This window comes from Girardinichthys multiradiatus, chromosome 2 (assembly GCF_021462225.1).
Source record: "Girardinichthys multiradiatus isolate DD_20200921_A chromosome 2, DD_fGirMul_XY1, whole genome shotgun sequence".
Taxonomy (NCBI): domain Eukaryota; kingdom Metazoa; phylum Chordata; class Actinopteri; order Cyprinodontiformes; family Goodeidae; genus Girardinichthys; species Girardinichthys multiradiatus.
Genome location: NC_061795.1, coordinates 24,510,183 through 24,524,533, shown reverse-complemented (window position 1 = coordinate 24,524,533; position 14,351 = coordinate 24,510,183). Strand labels below are relative to the sequence as shown.

Here is a 14,351-nt window from a genome sequence, read left to right as displayed (position 1 = left end):
CTGCCCACAGCCATCAGCATCTACAACGGCTCTTTGAGGAAACCTTCATAATGAGCTACAACAACATTTAATTTCCCTTTGGGATTAATAAAGTATTTTTGAATTGAATTGAATTGAAATGAGGTATTCTGAATATTATGCAGAAGTGAACAGTTATTCACATGGTATGTTATGGATTACCACTACTTTGTTAATATATAATAGGAAGGTTAGAGCAGAAAAAAGCAAGAATAGACTGAAACAGTGACTGAATATTCAGCTCAAACTACAAAAATTGGATTAAAAAAATTAAAAGAGTTTAAATATGACATTGAACTTGAAATAGAGACATTTCCACTGTGCCACCAACCTCTCATAGAATATGTCTGAACCTGAAATCCTTTTTTTACAGCGGCTTTGAAGTCAAGTTCAGTTTGGGTCCCGTTAGGTCCTTTATACTGTGGGGTCTTCTTGTTTTACCCAGCTATTAGTCAGTTTTATCATATGTGTATGCTTTTACTTTAATGTTCATATTTTACTGATTGGTGTTTTTGTTTTATAATTGTATGTTTTAATGACTTTGTAAACAACTTTGGTCAACCTTGTTTTTAAACATGCTGTAATAATAAATTTAAGATCTATGATGACATCTTGCTGGAGTAATCTTTCATCTGCGATGTAGCTGCAAACTAAATTCTGACTTTACTGAGTTTACGTTGAAACACTGTACTCTGGACTTGACTGCCAGGTCAAATGGATAAATCAGAGAAAAAACTGTTTCTGCACAGTTAAATTTCTTTGATTTATTTAACAAATGATTCTGCTTAGAAACCTATAAAATCTCAGGGCTGCTCTGGTGCCACAGAGCACTTGCAAAACACACCATTTATCTTGACTTAAATTCCTACACCCTTTCAGATCCACCTTCCTCCACCTTTCCCCCCTCCTTCAGGATTCCTACTTTTTTCCTCAATCTGTTACCCGTCAGCAGCACTTTTGCCGCCTGCAACAGTTAACCCAGGGAATTCCTGGGGTTTCGTTTTCAGCACTAAAAAAGAAATCTTTAAAACAATAAATCAGTGCTCATTGATGACTGCTGAAAACAAATTACAGAAACTATCTCATCACGAAAACTAAATGTTATGTCCCCTGACCCTTTTTTTTTTTATTAGACTATATTTATTTAGCTGTTTTTGCTGTCTATTAATGTAAAACTCACACCACACACATGACATAAGTCAACCAAAATGGCTTTTTTAAGTCTAAATGGGAATGTGGTTTTACAAAAGCATCATGTTGTTGTGAAGACTTGAAGCAAATCATTTAAACATTAAATTCAGTAAAACAGGTGATAAATCTTAGTTTGTTTTTCTTTTTTCACCAATGTTCTTAGTTATCTATTTACATGTGCAGTCTAGTTCATATCTATCTATCTATCTATCTATCTATCTATCTATCTATCTATCTATCTATCTATCTATCTATCTATCTATCTATCTATCTATCTATCTATCTATCTATCTATCTATCTATCTATCTATCTATCTATCTATCTATCTATCTATCGTTTTTTCTCCTGAAAAGATTGTGGTAATATTATTTATTTTTGACAGATAACGTATATATTTTCCTTTTCTAAGTCATTTGTCTAAAGACAACATTGTTACAACTTTATGGGCAACAATTTACAAATAAATTGAGATCTGGGTCAGGATTTTAATTATATTTAATAAGCCAAAGCAAATGATTTTCTTCATGAATCAAATAATTTAGAAGTCAGGACTCCTGTAAATACAAATAACCCTGCCCTTTTGTTATCTCAGTATTATGATTAGAAACATCTTACCTTCGAAAAATCTTTGTAAAGCCTCTGTTTCATCTACCACGTCCATCATAGCGGGTCCCACATAAAACCTCCATCAAAGTCTCCCCTTGTCCGAACGACACCGATTCGGATTTGGGGGGCACTTTCAAAAATACATCACGAAATCCCGATTTTATTCTCTACTTCGCATTAATGCGCCGCTTAACTGCGCTAAAGTTCGCTGCTTTTGGAAAACAGCTTGGCACCAACCTAAAGGGCCTATTTTAAAGTTTTAAAATTCCTTCGGCGCTATTATAGGTCTCTGCGACGGGAAAAAAGACTTTAAAAAAAAAAAAAAAAAAGAACATAAAATAAAAGGCGCTTCACACTGGGACGACGTTACAAAAGTCAGCTTGAAAACGCAACTTCACTTCAACTCTTTAACTTCATTACAAACTGTGACGTACTTTCTTAAAGCGTATGTCTACCGGTAAAATAAGTAATACAACTCGACTCTGTCTACAAACAAAAGTGTAAAAATGAGTTTAAAGTAGATTCCGGGAGTCTGTGAAGCTGGTTCTCTTCCTCCTGCGCCTCTCTCTTCCAGGATGTGTGCTGCAGGGGAGAGTCGGAGGAGAGGAGCTGAGCAGGTGAGGGATGTCCGACAGCCTGCTGCTGCTGCTGCTGAAAAAATATTTATAGGGGGCAAAAGGTGTTAAAACGTTATGGAAAGTCACTGATGTCCACTTATTTTTTGGAATAATTAAAAAACTTAACAAGTTTTGGCACCTTAAGATTCTGCTTCTGCGATTTTCCACACAGGAATGGCGACAGCAATTATTACACAGTGACCATGGGGACGTAGTTTGTAAACTGTAGGTTTAATCAGACATAAACTGTAGAGACAGACAGAGGCGAATCCAGAAAACTGTGAATGGGTGGCCAGATGGTGCTGGTAATCTTGGGGTGGCCCACCAAAAAATTATTTGGGGAATTTTATTATGCTGTGTAACATAACGGATACAGAAAAATGGCACATTATGGAAAATAAAGATTAACTCAAGTAGAAATTATTTTTAAAATACTGAATTTATTTTAGTAAAGTTTTTAAGAAATAAATGAACATTTGTTATTCGTATAAAAGCAATAATAGTGATAAATATGGGAATGTACAAAAAGAAAAAACAAATAGTAAAATATATAATAGGTGATAGTTAATTAATAGATGATTTAGTTAATAAATCATAAAGTAAACAAATATACTAAAGCAAAATGAACAAAATTTAAGGCAATTTGAGCCTAAGAAGAGGTTTTTCTGTGCAATAAACCTATAAACCTATTTAAAATCAAAATCAGTTGAAAGAAAAACAAAAAGGATGAAGGGAAATGACCACACAAAGACATATAATCTGACTAACTTGTACTACATCATAACCCTATAGATGTAAAACTAGGAAAACAAGACTAAAATAATAAAAATTGGGCAAGAAATAATAATAAGATATGCCTAAGATTGTAAGATATCTTAGGTGACAAAGAAGGGAAAATCATAATCCATGCTTGGAGGTTGCATGTTGTATCTCTGTGTCTTTAGTGTTGTGTTATAATATAATTTTAATTTACAGAGTTATTTTACTGTTCTCTTCTGTCTCTCTTATATAGTTTTTGAAAAATCTTGAGAAATGTTAAGGTAAATATTGGACATAACATTTGTGTAATGTCCTTAACTCTTATATGAGTTAAAAGCTTTAAAATGAAAACAAAACACACAGCTGAGAGAAGACAATGTCTTTTACTGTAACTCTCAACCACCTTTATAAATGATCATTTTTAAGGGCATACTACTTAATTATTTATTTCTCTCTATTTTGATTCTGTTAAATCAAGTTTGACAATTTGGTCTTTACTAAAATGTATGTTTTACAGTACATTTCACTTTTTGGGGAATTTGTCTGAGCTGCTTTAACTTAAACAACTACATGGCAACAGAGCTGTTCTGTGCCAAGGCTTCCTAAAGGGAGGGTTTGAGGGAATGATCCATTTCTCTCAACGTTATCAGATACATCCAACCCCCCTATAACAATGCCACTGTGTGCAACCCCCGCAGCCTGGACACCCACCCCCTCCGTCACCCACATGTGAGATGCTGTTGTGTTGTCTTGTCCCCCCACAGCTGGAGCATCTCGCTCTTCACCCCTCACCCCTCTGCTTTTCCTCCATTCAACCAAAACAACGCCGTCGTTCTTCCAGCCACACTATGCAGATTGTTTCAGAGGACAAGCGAGAAAGAGAAACAGATAGAGGCTGCAGAGGACAATGAAACAGCTGGATATTCTAAAGCAGTTCATTTTGCTATTCTGTATTTCTTATTTCATAGAGATGAACAACTGTAAGCATGAGCAGAAGTGAATTGCATGTTACTCCTGATGTGTGTTTCTGAGCTCTTGTAATTAAGGCATAATAAGATTCTCCTTTTCACAGATCCTTTAATGGTAAGGGTTATAATGAGACATTTAATAAAGTACAAACCAAACATAATTTTGTGCAGAAATCCACAGCTGTCGACAGGACAATTATCAGTTATGCAGTCCACAAATCGGACAAGAAGATAGCCATAAGGAGTCCAATTTGAAGTTTTCCACCAGTCATTTATCTGTGTAACATAGCATACATGTGGAGGAAGGTGCTTTGGTCAGATGAGACCAGAATTGAACTTTATGGCCAACATGGAAAATGCTAGGCAGAGGAAAATATTGGATGAACCTGAACACACCATCCACAGGACAAAACGTGATGGTGGCAGTATAATGCTGTAGACATGCCTTTCTTCAGCAGGGACAGGGTCGGAGTTGATAGGAATATTTTAAATCTCCAAAGACCTGCAGCTGTATCTGCAGCCAAAGGTGTTTTTACAAAAGAAAATATGTTGAACTTTGTAGTTGTAATATGACAAAATATATAAACACCTGTTAAGTAAGTTTAACAAGTGTGAATGCTTTGCAAAACACATTAAAAATGAATTGATTCTAGCTCAGTTTTAATGTTTGTTCTTACCACCTTTAAGATTTAATGTAAATTCAAGTATAAAGTTCAGAAAACATTGACTTGTATTTGAATAAATTCATCTATTGGGTGAAATGGTAGTTATTTCCAAGCAGACTCGGTGAGTTTATGTTCTTGATAAGTTAAGAGGGTTTTTTGAGAAGTTGTCAGTTATTATTATCATTGTTATTATTATTATTATTATTGATGTTGTTTTTATTCTACACAGTAAAGTAAAACAACTTAATAATCAGCACTTTACTTAAGCTGTTTAACTGGATGTACAGCCATATTTATAACCAACAATGTCCGTTTTAGTCAATATTTCCGAATATTGTTGAAGAGTTGAAGAATTTGATTAACTCTATTCACTAATGGAGCACTTTCTAAAGATTAATTACACGCACTGATGTTTTCAGGCAGTTACATCTTCCAGCCAGCAGGTGGAGATGTTTCAAAGGTTCGAGAAATAAAATCAAAATGGTGATCCCAGCGCCAGGTAGGTTGACGCGTCGCTATGGTTATAGGCCGCTTTCATCTGTAAAATGAATATAATGTACTGAAAAAGTTTGTTCTTCCTGTTTTTGTTTCACTTTTTTGGGGTCTATTTCAATCTCCTTGTCTACAGGAAGGTCTGCGGGTTTGGTATCCTTTTTTAATGTCGTTTAAAGGAATACACGTCGAAAAATAATGAAAATACGTTGCCCAACCTGACTTTTGTAAGCCACACTGACACTTAACTTTGCTCCCAGCTGTCCTCTGTTACCCTGCAGCTGCTGCTGAACCTGACCAGTGTCTACTTCGTCTTCTACTTCCTCTTCACTCTCAGCCTAATCATCAAAAAGAGTCCGTGATGAGATGTGACACTTAAATTTCTATCCCATCATGTGTTTTATGAAACTGCTGACCGTTACTGTCGCTGTTAGGCTTGGAGCTGCCGTATCCTTCTGATGCTCTGGTCTGTGATGTTGGTCTGCTTGTCCTCCTGGCAGCTCTGGAGTTTCTGCATTTCTTCTGTGGTGAGAAAACAGTTACACTGTTGATACCTGTTATAAATTCACTGAACAAGAGAAAGATTTAAAATAACGTTATGTCGCGTTCATACATGCTTTATACATCAAACTACAACAGAGAACCTGTAGTCATACATAAAACTTGAACACATACTATGTACATATAAGTTTGTATTACTGTTACAATTGAGATTAAAATTGTTACTTGTTTTCCTAGTCCTATTAAAGTATTTTAGTAGACGAATAGACGACACAACTTTGTTTACACTAAGTATGTTGGTTTTGTGATGTATGTACAGACATAAACTCTATGCTGTTTATAAAGTCTGAAAATTGATTTCAGTGTTTTATAGTTCAGGGTGAGAGTGGAAGAAGTTTGAAAAATATTTGTTTTTCCAGACCTTATTGCTTCTGCCTTTTTATCCGTCCATCTTTTAATCCAATTCTTTTGTTCAACTGAAACGCTCTTGTTTGTTTTGTTTTGTTTTTAAGCCATTAAATACTGAACCCACAATCCATTTCATTCTATGAAACGCTTTCTAAACCCAATGAATGAACTGGAGTTAACAAAGAGTAATTCGATGGAAAGATGTCATACAAAAAAGCAGGTTATTTACTTAAGATTTTTCAGGTAGAAGGTCCTGACAGAAAATGAGAGGAAAGCAGTAAACTCAGAAGAAAACATTTGAAGGACCTTGTCCTGAAGAGTTAATCAAGAGCGCTGAAAGATTAGAAAGAGCATAAAGAAATGGATTTCGTTGGGTCTCTACGTTTTTTCTAACATGTTTACATAGAATCAGCATGCAGGAGATAACATCATACTAGAAAAGGTTCAGCAATAACATCAATTACTAACTATCCCCCAATGTCTGCAGGTGTGAAGGGCAATCTGACGGAGAGTGAGGGCTATATTTTTGGGAACCTTATTGTGACGTCAACAACTATCTTGTTGACGGTCTATTTCCTGTTGTGGCAGACTTATGTAATGAGAGCAGATGTAATAATCAGCAGTGTGTTAGTCGCTGTCTATGGTGCAGATGGAGTCCTGGCTTTAAGCACCTTGGCCAGATTTGCAAGGTTGGTTCCAGTTTGATTCATTTTTACTTGGCAGCTTATGGTATCACTTACTTTTGTTATTTTGTAAGATTGATTCCTCAGCAGAGGAAAAGCTATGCTGATAATGATGAACCAGTGAAATTAAACGGAAAATGCCTTGTAAGGGGGTTTATGTATAAAGCACATTTAAGAAACAGCAAGTTTGCCAAAGTGTTGTACATTCTAAAATAAATAAATAAAAGATAAAGCAAGACACCCCACAGACATTTAACACACATAAGGGTCAACTCACTCAGAACTGGTCAAGTGCTTTTGAGAAAAGATATATTTTTAAAAGAGACTTAAAAACAGGATTTAAAGATGCATGTCTGATGTTTAAAGGCAGTGAGTTCCAACGTTTGGAAGCCATAACAGAAAAGGCTCGATCTCCTCTTAATTTTTCCCTGGTGTTTGGGACAACTGAAAGCAGCTGGTCAGCTGATCTAAGCATCCATGAAGGAAGATGAGGCTGGAGTAGATCCTTGAGGTACAGAAGAGCAAGATCATTCAAGCATTTATGAGCTGACAATAACATTTGTAATTAATTCTGTAATCCACAGAGAGGCAATAAAGAGAATCCAGGACAGGTGAGATATGTTCATGTCTCTGCATGCCAGTAAGAAGACTGGCAGCAGCATTTTGAACAAGCTGACATAACAGTAGTCGAGACGAGTTGAGATAAAAGCATGTATCATTTTCTCCAGATCGAGCCTTGACAAAACTGGCTTGAGCTTTGCTACTTGCCTTTAATAAAAAAACTTTTTAGCAAAACAGATCTGATTTGTTTATCAAATTTACAATCCGAGTCCATAATTATTCCCAGGTTTGTTACATTCTGTCTGAGATAAGACTCAAGGGAACCAAATTTAATATGGCGCTTGCGTGAGGTAATGTTGGGCCTGAATAAAATAACCTCTGTTTTATTTAGAAGGTAAAGAAAATCTCCAAGAGATCTCCAGAGATTTATTCTATTAATAAATGAAAATTAAAGAATCATAAAACAGATTTACTTAAAATAATTGAATTCAACCTTTGGTAAAGTGTTATAGGAGATCTGTTAAATACTAATGTTACAGTTTAAAATGCTAAAAGACTTAAAGGGTCACACAAATCACTCTTTTGAGGTATGGATCAAAATGGGTGGGATTTTTTCTGTCAGCAATTTAAAACTATTTGTGTAAACGTCAGAGATGCTAAATAAAGAGGACCATGCAAATTTTTTTTTTTTTTTTTCATAACATTGTTGTATTTTACCAGAAATGATAGACAGTCTGGCAAATTAAAGTATTTGGTGCCAAACATTACACAAAACACGGCTTTATCTGATAAAGAGACCAGAGCTCCATTTATGTTGATTGGCATAATTAGCATCTCTTATGTTTGTTTTGAATGGCCTGACAGCAGTGAGCTTTCCTTTGTTTCTCAGGCTATTGTTCAAGAATGGGTCCCTTTAAGACCTGTCTGCATTATTGATATAGATATCATTTACTGTCCTTTTCTTTCTGTCTTTTTTTCAGGGTGTATTCATGAAGATTTTGTTTCATCATCGTGTGTCATACAGCGAAATCAAAGATTTACTAAATTTCATAGAGAGAAAACAATATTTATTAAATTAATCTGTCATTTGGATGGTTTGGGTGTTTTTACTCTGCACAGTGGAGCGGTGGGTAGCGCTGTTGCCTTGCAGCAAGAAGGTTCTGGATTTGATTCCCAGCTGGGGGTCTTTCTGCATGGAGTTTGCATGTTCTCCCCGTGCATGCGTGGGTTCTCTCCGGGTGCTCCGGCTTCCTCCCACAGTCCTAAGACATGCCTGTTAGGTTAATTGGTCACTCTAAGTTGCCCTTAGGTGTATGAATGAGTGTGTGCTTGGTTGTTTGTGTGTTGCCCTGCGATGGACTGGCGACCTGTCCAGGATGAACCCCGCCTCTTGCCCATAGACTGCTGGAGATAGGCACCAGCTTCCCCACGACCCACTATGGAAGAAACGGTATAGAAAATGACTGACTGACTGAATCAGTTATTTGGATGGTTTGGGTGTTTTTACTCTAAAAAAAACCCTCACTTTAACTTATTGTCTCCCTTTTTTTATTCTCTAATGAATAAATGAACTAAATATAATATAAAATATAATAATTGTTAGCATAATTTTTTGTTTTAAGTATTTATGTGGCTCTTTGAGAAATCTCTACCAAAAAGGAACAATAACAAATGCTTTCCTATCAGTTTCTGGAAATTTAGTTTTGTTTAAGTGTTAAAAGTCAAACCCATTCATCAGTTTTTCTTTCCTTCTGTCCTTACTTCCTGTCTCTGAGTTTGCAGGTTCAATATTTACGCCCAGACCCATGTAGAAATATCTGCCATTAATTCACAGTAATCTTTTGTTTTCATACATAAAGAAACATGCAGAAAACCTGCAACCTGGATCCTTATTAAAACATTATGAACCTTTAGTTTTATACGTGTTACCTATTTTCTCCAGCAGATGGTAGAATAGCTTTAAAATGTGAACACTGAAAACGTTTTTTGTGCTTAGCTTCTTCAAAAAAATATGGTCATTTGTTCATTCTTTTGTGAAAACCATATTCCGGACCCGTTTTGGACACACAGTAATGCTTAAATGCAAAATAGAATTGTGAGATAACATAAGCTGGTCCAAAGATTTCAAATAACAAAGAATAATCCAAACATTTGAACACTGTGTCCTCTACCATGGCTTCCTGGGTGCATTTAGTGTCACCTTCAGTGTTTGTCCTTTACAGCTCCACTTTCCTCAAACAGGTGACTTCTCAGCACTGACAGCTAAAGTTAATGATCAAACCCAGTGACTAGGTTCCCAAAGTAACCACTTTCTAAACAAATCACATTTTAGAGTGCTTGTGGTTGAGCAACAGGTGAGCACAGACAAACACTGACCGTAGGTCTGCCAGGCAATATGTCTGTCCTTGATACCTCGAGGGGTCCCTTGTTCTTCTGGCTTTTAGTTTAAACACTATAACTCTACTTGCTCATGTATTTTGCTCTGCATGAGAACGGCATTGTGCGGATGAATTTCTTTGGTGGGACCAAAGAGAAGTCATTGTTAGTAAGTGATACTGAAACCTGGGCAGTGATCCGTGCAGTCACCCTGAGGATTCCAGCCAGTTTAGACCAGTCTCTGCTTTGTCTACAAAGCGTAGGACATTCTATGTGGTCGCTTCAGTTTTTACGAATAGTAGTTTTCCATCTTTTTCTGTTACCTGTTGCTCCACAGCATCAGCACCCTGCTCAATTGGTTTCAGTGGTCTAATTGTACTTGAATTACTGAACATATATATATATATATATATATATATATATATATATATATATATATATTTGTGTGTGTGTATTTAGGTAAAAATTTCTATATATGGTTAAGGCTGTATAACAATGAAATATATGATGAGTTAATTATATTGGTATAAACAACTACAGACACTGTAGACTATATACACATATATGATATTCACATGGAATTAGTTCAACAGGGGTAGGATTTAATAAGCATTTGCTTCCTCCAACCCCTTTTGAATCTGGAAATGGCTGAATTTCACTTCTAGGCTGTTTTTTTTTTAATTGTATAATCTCATTTATGAAGCTTGCATGATGTGTTTTCATTTTGTGCTTGTTTTTTCTGTTTAATAACCTTTATGTCTTACATGTTTGAAATAAATATTGCATTTATTGATCGTCATTTAAGACTGCCACAAAGCAGCTTCAATGAAATGTTACTTGTTAAATAAAAGTAACTGCGGATGCTTACTCTATATAGCATACTATGCTTGTTTTTTTTCCACTGAAGGAAAAAAAATATATTGCATTTTTTCCATATAAAAGGGAACTCCCTCTTATGTCAACAGCAATCCTTCCAATCAAATTATGAGACAAGAAGACTTGGAACCGCCCTCAAAGCTGAAATGAACTCAGATCAAATTTTTTGGTTTTAATAGTATTAAAATGTCTTTAAGGTGACTAGTAGCTTTTAAGACAAATTAACCACTAACCAACCAGTAAAGTGAGGTCTGAGGTTAGCCCCGCCCCCTTTGGGCTGCGTTACCTGCTCAGTCACCATCACCTGCACCAGCGCTCCTCCTACAGCTGCTGTTTTTCTCAGCAGTGACTGCTCACAACAGGAGGCTCGTTTAAAGCGTCGGACTTTTTTAAAGCAAAGCTTGTCGACCGTTTTTCTGCGGAGTAATCTTTCTTCCAGAGGCTCTGCGTAGATTTGAGGATGGCCGGCTGACGGAGGCGCTTTCTGAACCCACGTGTGTCAGCTTTAATATACAGCCCGAAAAACTGCTCTGTAAGTCTTTAAAGGTGGTGACAAAAGTACTGCATGGATTCCCTAAGTTAAACTAAGTGTGTTTCACAAACCATCTGTTGCTGCGCTGGAACTTGGGTTTCTTCTCATGTGATTTCATTATGGCATTTCAATGTAAATATTTAACTCAAAACACTTTATCTTGTTTTAATAAGCCCTGTTAATGTCTTTAGGACAAGGAATCTGTTGGTGTTGTGCTACATTGTTAGAAAATATGACGAATGTATAGGGTGAACAGTTTAATGAAGATTCAAAGATGAATAAAACAGTGGTCCTCAAACCATTTTTAACAAGTACCTCGTCAAAGGGCTACCATTATGAGAGGTATTTTAAAACAACAGGACAGCAGGATTTAATTTGTTCCTGTTTGTTGCATTTTGTCATTAAAACAAACAAAAAGAACAGAATGCTTCTTCCTTCTTCATGTTCGGTTAACGGGTGTAGTTTAACTCACATTTTTCTAGTTTAATCTGGGGAAAAGAACACGAATTCCATGTCAAGGTGGTCATTTTTCCCACCAACCCGGGCCTCAAAATCCAATATGGCGGCCGAAAGTTTGAAAAAAATTATAGCTGAGGGGAGAGGAACAGCCGCTACAGACTCCCCCATAGTTATATTTTCCAGGTTGGAAAAAAGAACTGAAATTCCAGCAAGCAAAGGTGGACGTTTCTCACCAGCCTTAAGTGTTTATTACATAGCTGCATTATTAAGCTCTTTATTTGTACTTCTGTCATTTTGTATCTCGTTCAAAGGACTGTCCGTCCTCTGGTAATTAACATGTAACTACAGTGCTTCGATGCATAAAATGCAGAGTATCAATGTTCCTACCTTGTATAGCTGGAAACTGAGCACAACAAAAAGCAAGGGTAATTTCCAGATCCAAGTTCTGACTTTGGGGGCCCATGGATTGCAGCATATTTTGAATAGCACCCATTTTTGGAGTTGTTTTTCATTAAAGCTTGTGCTCATTATTTAGACACAGTCTTACAGTGGTTGATTTGCTTAATAATTATCCCTTAAATAGTTGACACCAAAGTGCCCTCTGAGTACCAATACAGGCAGCGCCAAGGTCACCAGTGGTTCTCTGACCATAAAGGACTGATGTAATGTGTTCCAGGATGTTAGGGCTCAACCTTTGTTTAGAAACTCTGTTTTTGCATAAAGCATGGAAGCTGATTGTATCTGATTAATCTGAGGGTGAATGTAAATAATCTTCAGCTGAGATCAGATTCAACAACTGTTAACTATTTAGTTGACTTTGTTTGAATCTGTTAGAACATAGTTTGATTGTTACATGTATTTGGTCATTAGCAATATAATTTTTGGGGGTAGCAACTTTAATTTTTTCCATTAAGGATGGTAAACGGGTCCAAATAAAGATAAAGAAATTATCATGCCACAATGCAAAATAATTATTGATGAATCATAATCAAAATAAAACTTTAAAAACTTTAAAGTATAATTGATGAAGATCTATTAATGATTGATTAGCAGGACACCAACCACAAAGTCCCGACGCTGCAGATGTTTTGTTATAAGAGAACTTTAAAATATGTGTATCTCACTGATATTGCTCCTTTTCCACTGGCTCTATTTAGGTGGTGCAGCTCCGCTCCCGTCGGTCTGTCTCTACTCCATAGAGAACCTGTTGTGTTTCCACTGACCCACTGATGGCTGGAACTATGGCTTAAAGCCCCGCCTTCAGCTGTTTTGTAGTGCGCTGTGCCGCTATTAACATTACTGTGTGAGATTGTCGCATTGAACGAATCTGCACGAAACGGTTAAAACCAAGCACGCTATTTTTTGTGGTTTTGTTTTGTGTGTTTTGTGTATGTGCGTCTGAACAGCTGATTTTATGTGTGATCAGCTGATTTATATTGTATTAAATACAGCACCCCACCTACATGTAGCTGATGTGTCCCTTTTCTTTGAGCCTTCAGGCATGGTTTATGATTTTAAATAGTAAAATTATATTTCAACCTACTCCGGCCATCGTGGTCCTTAATATTATTGTAGTCGTTCTTTAGTTTTATAAACCTTTCCCTGCACTAACTCCTTGAAAACCCTCTAATTTTCCCTCGTCCCATGGAAAATCAGTTAACAGCAGTCTGCACACATCACATGTAGTCCTTACTCAGCCCCGATCGTACCTGCTACTGAGTAGGTTCCAAAAAAGCAGCTACCTGGCTGGAAAAAACGTTAATGGAAATGCTCACAAAACGGGCTGAGTGGAGTAGAGCTGGCCTAAGCAGATCCTGTAGAAAAGGGGCATATGTGATCATTTGGGTGCTGCAACATTTAATCCAGCGTCTGCTCTGTTTTTTTTAACATTTCATCATGATATTAAGTGTCACATTCAATAACAGCATTTAGTACAGTGGTCAGAGAAAGTCATGTCATGTGGTTTTATTAGTTGTAAATACAGCTACTGTTAGGACTTGAGCAACGTAGGACCCCAGAATGCAGACGAGCAGGCAGCATGACGGTAGGTGAAAAAAGATTTAATAAAAAAAAACTCACTCACAGAAAGAGGCAGGAACAAAACAAACGGGCAGGCAAGACAGGCATGGCATGATCCAAACAAAACATGAGCATGATCTGAAAGCAAGGCATGAACATGATTTGAAAATGATTCCGCGATGAATAACTGAACAGGTGTGTATTTATGGAGCGTGACCTGGTGAAACAAGAAGATAGATTAACTAGGTGCAGGTGAACCGAATAAAGTTGATTGACAGGACAAAACGTGGCTTGAGCAGAACGGAAACTCTTGAATACAAACTAACAGAAACTAGAAAAACATGAAACTAAAGCATAACCAGGAAAATAACAGTAGCATGATTCAAAAACTTAATTGTGAAACAGACCAACAAAACCCAAAAACATCCACAAATCATAACAGCTACCCAGTGTTGAACACATTATCCAACACTAATGTATCGATCAGAGTGCTTTTAAAGGAGACATCTTAGCTTTTACAACAACCTCAGTTGATTCAGTTAAATGGCCTCAGATCAGATATGCTTTATCTCTTTCCAGATGGTTTTTCAAGGTAAAGTCCACATTGCTTATGTAATAG

The 14,351-nt window shown here is 36.6% G+C and overlaps 2 protein-coding genes across 3 annotated transcripts in view; one reads left to right on the top strand and one right to left on the bottom strand.

Moving 5' to 3' along the window:
• The window catches only part of myrf (myelin regulatory factor), a 43,245-nt gene extending 40,813 nt beyond the window's left edge, over positions 1-2,432 (bottom strand). Inside the window, exon 1 of the mRNA XM_047346396.1 lies at positions 1,826-2,432. Within this exon, the coding sequence (XP_047202352.1) occupies positions 1,826-1,874 (49 nt within the window). The 5' untranslated portion in view covers positions 1,875-2,432. The remainder of the gene's footprint in view (positions 1-1,825) is intronic.
• A 3,323-nt stretch (positions 2,433-5,755) lies between these two features.
• The window catches only part of eps8l2 (EPS8 like 2), a 50,951-nt gene continuing 42,355 nt past the window's right edge, over positions 5,756-14,351 (top strand). Inside the window, exon 1 of one of the 2 annotated variants that reach the window (XM_047382059.1) lies at positions 5,756-5,844. The gene's annotated coding sequence lies outside the window, so the exon portion shown is untranslated. Of the gene's footprint in view, positions 5,845-10,370; positions 11,255-14,351 lie in introns of those variants that run through there. The other variant, XM_047382052.1, reaches the window with a different exon arrangement.